Source organism: Camponotus floridanus, unplaced genomic scaffold (assembly GCF_003227725.1).
Source record: "Camponotus floridanus strain SB8 unplaced genomic scaffold, Cflo_v7.5 scaffold48, whole genome shotgun sequence".
In the NCBI taxonomy this organism is placed as follows: domain Eukaryota; kingdom Metazoa; phylum Arthropoda; class Insecta; order Hymenoptera; family Formicidae; genus Camponotus; species Camponotus floridanus.
In genome coordinates, this window is record NW_020229636.1 from 640815 (window position 1) to 647477 (window position 6663).

General features: G+C 24.8%; 1 protein-coding gene across 1 annotated transcript; it reads right to left on the reverse strand.

Annotated features, from left to right (window-relative positions):
• Positions 1-1937: 1937 nt before the first annotated feature.
• Positions 1938-3197, reverse strand: LOC105255046 (30S ribosomal protein S11, chloroplastic). Its single transcript, XM_011264099.3, has 4 exons — positions 2882-3197; positions 2453-2678; positions 2239-2304; positions 1938-2157 (listed from the first exon to the last, which is right to left on the reverse strand). Exons 1-4 carry the CDS (start codon positions 3121-3123, stop codon positions 2050-2052), a joined length of 642 nt encoding a protein of 213 aa, XP_011262401.1. The 5' UTR covers positions 3124-3197; the 3' UTR covers positions 1938-2049.
• Positions 3198-6663: the final 3466 nt, after the last annotated feature.

The window sequence follows — 6663 nt, forward strand, 5'->3', positions numbered from 1 at the left end:
TCGAAACATCTTTTAGATATGCGTCTAGTTATAATTGTAATATAAATAGAAGAAGCAAATCGATTAAATATACAATTATATAGTGCTAGTCAATTAAGATAGACAATTAATCTGTTATTAATGATAAAAAACGAAATTTTCATTTCAAGAGTAGTCATATATGATGACGTAATTAATATTCCGTCATATTGATAAAATATTGTACATTTATTGTACGTTTATTACTATAATTGGATAGTAAATATGATAATTGTTATTAGTTATCTGAAACTGAGATGTATTTACATATCATAATTCTCTCTCTCTCTCTCTCTCTCTCTGTTTATTTTGAAGACCTTTTATGTAATATCGTTGCGAACGAAAATATTTTATTTATATAATATTTATTTACGTATTTCATAATTAATGTAGTAATAAATAAATTGCTTTTGATCGAATATATATATATATATATATATATATATATATATATATACACAGTGTAAATTCTTATAATATGATAAAATCATAAAATTGTATTGATATTGCACAATTGATTAAAAAAAGCAAAATGTGAAAAGAAATAACTATATAAATTATATATATATTTATATAAAGTATGATTATAATAAAAAAATTATGATAAAAAATAATAGATAAAAAAAGATATATAAGAACAATTCAATCTTATTCAAGATTATATTTAATCTAGTCATTTATATGTATATTCCTATATAATATATGCCTAGTATAACATGTATGTGCCCAGGTAGCATACGGTCGTTTTATATACGTTTCTTAAATGCATCTAATATTTTTTAACCGTAAAGGATTAATAAGAAACGTTCCTATAGAAACGATTTTAAAACCATAGTTAAGGAAATGTATTTCTTACGTTTCTATAGACAAAATGAAAACAAATTTTTATTAATTTCAAATTAATTTTAATTTATATATACATATGTACATATATATACATATGCATACATACATACAATATATATATATATATATATATATATATATACACATATATAATTATTATGAAAACTATTATATTAATTTCTATTTACAAATATATGAATAAGATCACTAAGAATCAGTATTTCATTGATCTCTAGTAGAAACGCTTCTTTTTTATTACTTTATCTTATATCTTATTAATTATAGTCAGTGGAAGTAAAATTTTACCACAAAATCAGTAATTGCTGGTCGTTTGTTTACCGCTACGGTGCGCTATTTTTCTCGTACTTAAGTTTTAATCATGAGGATTATATAAAGCTTGAAAAAAGACGACAGATAAAATTAAAAATATCACTTCGATTTAATTTCTGATAGAATCTCAATAGAGGAATTTCAGATATTAAATCGATTTTATAAGTCGGACATGTCCGGCAAATAAACAAAAATGATCTGTTCATTATATTAAAGATGTGTAAAATAAATTATCATCTATTTAACATTCATGTTCTAATATGCATGTAAATATAAATAAAATTTTTAATTTTATATGAAGTAGATAAATTAATATTACTAATTAAAACAGTCAATGTTAATTCTTTTAGTGAAATATTATCGATTCACAATGCTATAATAACTTATAACTGCATATCAACTGTATATCAGTAACTCTGTTTACTGTTTTCAGTATACTGATTCATTTTTAGAGAATGTGTATGAATGCATTCTTTATTAATTCCGTAAAAACCAAATGTTTTACGAATAAAAGAAAAAAAATGTATTTTAAACGTATTTTAAACATTTTTTAAACGTTTTTTTTATTAGAAAAAAAGACGTATCTCTTAACGTTCTTCAAGTGGACATTTTAACCAATCAGAAACGTTTTCAAGAGTCGGTTATAAAACGTTTCGAAGAAACATTTGTGAAACGTTTTTGAAACGAATATGTGTTACCTGGGAAGTAACTTGAAATAATAAAATTTTAATAGGTTGTGTAAAGTTTAGTTATTTGGCAATGTGAAATAATGTGTATCATATGTAAGTCTTATAAGATCTATTAATATATTCATTAATATTTTCACAATTAATTATAATTTATAACGTATAATAATCACACTCTTCTTTGTTTTCGTGGTCTAGGTGGACACCAACTTACTCTAGTAGCATCTGTAATTGATATAACATTTAAACCTGCCATTTGAAAGCCTTTTATAGAAGACTGAAAAACACAACATTAGTCAGTATTAGAAATATATTATCTATTAAAAGAAACAAGTGATAATTTTTTTTAAATACAGACCATTCTACCTGCTCCAATACCTTGTATTCGTATTCTCACCATATTTACACCATAGTCCAGAATACGCTAAATAATAGATATAAATAAAGATAAATATATATATATATATATATATATATATATATATTCATTATTCATTCATTTATAATACATGTGTGTTTAACATAATGCATCGTATAATTAAGCTTTTAAGAAACACATAATCTATACTTACACTAGCGAGTGTTATAGCTGCTTGTTGACCAGCAATATTTGTCCCTTTCTTAGCATTTTTAAAACCTTCTATACCAGCTGTATGAGTCATTATTACTAGACCCTTACTATCAGTAAAACTGAAAATTGTATTATTAGGAGATGATTTTATATTAACAATGTGTAAATCTTTAAATGGTACACCATTAAAGAGTCGATTTGGTGTATCTGCATCAGGAAATAAGTCCCTAAAAATATAATAAAAATAGATATTATTTTTTAATCAATAATGTAATAAGCCAATAAAATATAATGCAGTAAAATATAACTATGTATTAAATATTTTTTAAGTCATATTACATCTACCATTATAAAGTCATTCATATCCAATATAATTAGAGATAGTTAGGCAAGGTTAGTTGTAGTAGGGTGATGTGTAATTAGTACTTACTGTTGATTAATATTCAATGCTTCGACTGTAGTTTCTCCTTCTATTAATCCATATTTTGAGCCTCTGCCAACCTTCACTTTTTCGTTTTGTGATCGAATCTCCTTGCAACATGTTATCGTGGTGCAAATGTTTTTCGAGGTTATAACATTTAAATTAGTAAACAATGAGGTCAATCGACCATCAGCTGACACGCTTCCCTTTAATACAGGAAATTTCGTCATATGTAAAACAGACTTAAACATTTTAGTTTAATAACTTAATGATATCTTATATTTTATAAGAAATAAATAAGTGAGAAAAATTTTAAGAAGAAAACGGAGTAATCACTTCAATATATAAACAATATTGTCGCTATTGCCATCTCTGTGTTTCTTGCAATACTATAAGCAGAGAGAAGACTGATTGTGAGAGATGTCATGGCCTGCTTTTAGGGGACAGAGAGAAAACTGAGAGATGTCATGGCCTGCTTTTAGGTGATTCCTGAAAGCGATACTCTCTCTATGAACATTAAAAATGTGGACATGAACTACAAAGCCAATGTCCATGAATGTTCTCAGAGGGTATCATGTGCACAATTTCTGGTTTCGTTCCGTGCTATGTGCACGAAATGCCGGTAGCACCAGAGTATAACAAGACACTCATGTATATAAATTGATAGTAAATAAATTATGCAATCGTGAAAGATACTGTAATCTTCCAATGTAATGTTCAAAGATGAAATAAATATTTTTATTCATATTTTCTATTCATTGCCATGTTTATATATTTTTATTTACAAAATACAAAATGTCTGCTGTGGAATAAAAACATTTTTAACCGTTATTCTATAAATCTTAATTAGCAATAAACTGATCTTTGATATTTATTAATCACTTTTTTAATTATTTAAAAAAGTTATTATATTATTAATTATTTACTTATTTATTTATTACTTATTTAATTATTAATACATGTATAGAATTTCAATCAGTGATTAATTTGACAGATTGTTCTAAAGTTTTTATAATTAAGATTCGAAAAATATAGTTGCAAAATATTTTAAATATCTCTTCCTTTATATAAAATATAAAGAATTCATATGTTCCATTCTAATATAGTCAACATTATTTATATACTTTTATTATAATTTTCTTACCAGCATAATATTTTTATGCTTAATATTTTATATAATACAATGTACTAAATTATAAAATTTAATATAATTACAAAATAGTATTACTATTAATAAATAGGTTGTATTCATACTGTCTTTTAATTTCTAATCATTTCCAATCACTATGCATTTCTATTATCTATTTCTATTATCTATTATTTTCTTCTTCGAGTTCTTGGATTAGTTCTTGGTTTATTGTATATTCCTTGGTGTTAAAATCATAGGGATTATCATCATTTGTCATGCTTATTCCTTCCTATGAAGTCCATCGAAATATTTTCTATGGACATTTGTTCTCTCGAGTATAGATATTCAAATCACACACACACACTCAGAGAGAGAGAAAGAGAGAAAGAGGAGGAGAAAGGATTTGAGATATTCAAATCACTGTAGTTGTCTTTTTTCTATTTTCTCAATTATTGTCTCTTTTTCTTTTATTTTATTCAAAAATATTAATATAATTAAAAATAACATATATATAATTTTGATATCTTTCTTAGTCTAACTCTTTCCCTTCGACTTGTCCGGCATAGGTAACCCTAAGGCCGGCATTCATAATTCATTCTTATATTTAAGATCGTCTTAAGTAAGTTGGAAAATACAACTATTTTACTAACTGATCGGAATCTCAAGACGCGATCTAAGATCATACTTAAGATTATTTTAAATATAAAAATAGTCTACATATATGAATATCGGCGTATTATACGTTACTGCCGGCATAGCTCTTAGGTTCATTAGAGTACTCAAACCTCATCCGGCAAATGCCTCTGTAAGGTAGAGATACGAGGAAAAAATTTTTTTTTAATTTTATTTTTATTTTCTTTCAATACAGGATTTAATACAAAAGTGAATGTAAAATATAATTTGAAACCTAATATAAAATAATTTTTATTTATTACAATAATTTAATACACGAAAATGTCTCTAAAATATACATATAATATAAAATTTACTAAAAATTTTTATATAGTCCAGACAAGCCCGATTAGCGATGATTAATTATGCAACATTTATCACTGATAATCGATATGCGATAATAGAATTTAATAAGTTTTATGTAACGTAAATATATATAATCATGATTAAAAGAGTCATTAATAAAATTATTGATCATTTCTTCGATTGTAGAAGAAAATATTTGCATTACTATCGCATTTTGTGTAGATTATCAAAGGAAATATTCAAAATACGAAAAAATAAAATAAGCTTCAATGTAAATCAACAATTAAATTACAAAATAAATCGCGATTTAAAATTCGCGAGAAAACGCGAATAAATAAATCGATAATAATAAGAATATTCGATTACGAGAAATATACGTATAATTTTTATAATATGATAATCAAAACTATCAATAGATACGCGCGCGACATAATTATTATCACACAAATGATAATACACGAAGATATTTTGATAAACATTTGTGGTCCGCATTGTTTATGAACAATTATTACTTTAATGATATTTATAGAATAAAATATAATTCCCGCGACGCTTTATCTCGTTCTATTTTTCAATTATTTAAAATTTAATTATTTAATTTAGAATCAAAATGCACAGCAAAACAATCGAATCATAAATCGAAAAAATTAACATAATAAAAAGCTTTGTGATACATCAAATTAACAAATATTATTTAATCCATGTAATCTAAAACTTTTATACACTTTAACATTTCGTGTATATGTTAAAGTACGTAAACTATATCAGCAGTGAATGGATAATAACACGATCGGCCTTGGCGGCGTATGACGCGCTGTGTTTACATGTACGGTCTTGATATCATTCACACGGCAACATTCGAAGAGTAAGGTGCGAAATACTTCGTATATTATTAAATTTTTTCTCTAACGATAAAACACAATTATGACTAGTATTAAAACATAATTCGCTAGGATAATTATAATTAGTACTTGCTAAACTTTTAATTGTAATTACTACGCGATCGGGAATGCCGTGCAAAATGTCTCGCGAGTTTTGCGTATACTAATATTAACTAACTAATCTTAATTAATCTTGTTTTCAGGAGTGAAAGTGAGTGCAACGAAAAAATAGTGAAGGAGAGGAAAGGCAAGTCTAAAAAGCACTGGACCACGTACTAAGCAACATTATCCGGTAAATAGTTTATAAATTATTTATCATTTATATTTATTATTTATATTCAGATTATATATATATATATATATATATATATATATATGTCATTTATATTCAGATCATATTATATATTGCATGTTTTCTCAATAACGATTCTCTCTCTTTCCCTCCCCCCCCTTCTCTCTCTCATTGTAAATTATCTAAATTATTTAAGTTTTTAAATTATATTAGTATAACATATATCTAAAATATTCTGGATTATCTTATTTTAATATACTTAAAATATCTATAATAAAATATTTGTATATTATTTAACACTTTTACATAGATAGTAATATTTCATAAACTGCTTCACAATAATATATTTCACAATAATATATTTCACAATAATATATTTCACAATATTTAAATATTTTATGCATAAAAGATTCCATAATGAATAAATTGTTTAATAAATAATCAATTTTTATCAATCAATTAAAACACTTCTATAATTCAATATTCTATGCGTGTGTATTTTATAGTACAT

Coding starts and splice junctions, on each gene's coding strand:
- LOC105255046 (XM_011264099.3), bottom strand. CDS start 3,123: ATGTTTAAGTCTGTTTTACATATGACGAAATTTCCTGTATTAAAGGGA. Junction 2,305..2,452: donor CAGCTATAACACTCGCTAGT/GTAAGTATAGAT, acceptor TCTATTATTTAG/CGTATTCTGGACTATGGTGT. Junction 2,158..2,238: donor GTATTGGAGCAGGTAGAATG/GTCTGTATTTAA, acceptor TGTGTTTTTCAG/TCTTCTATAAAAGGCTTTCA.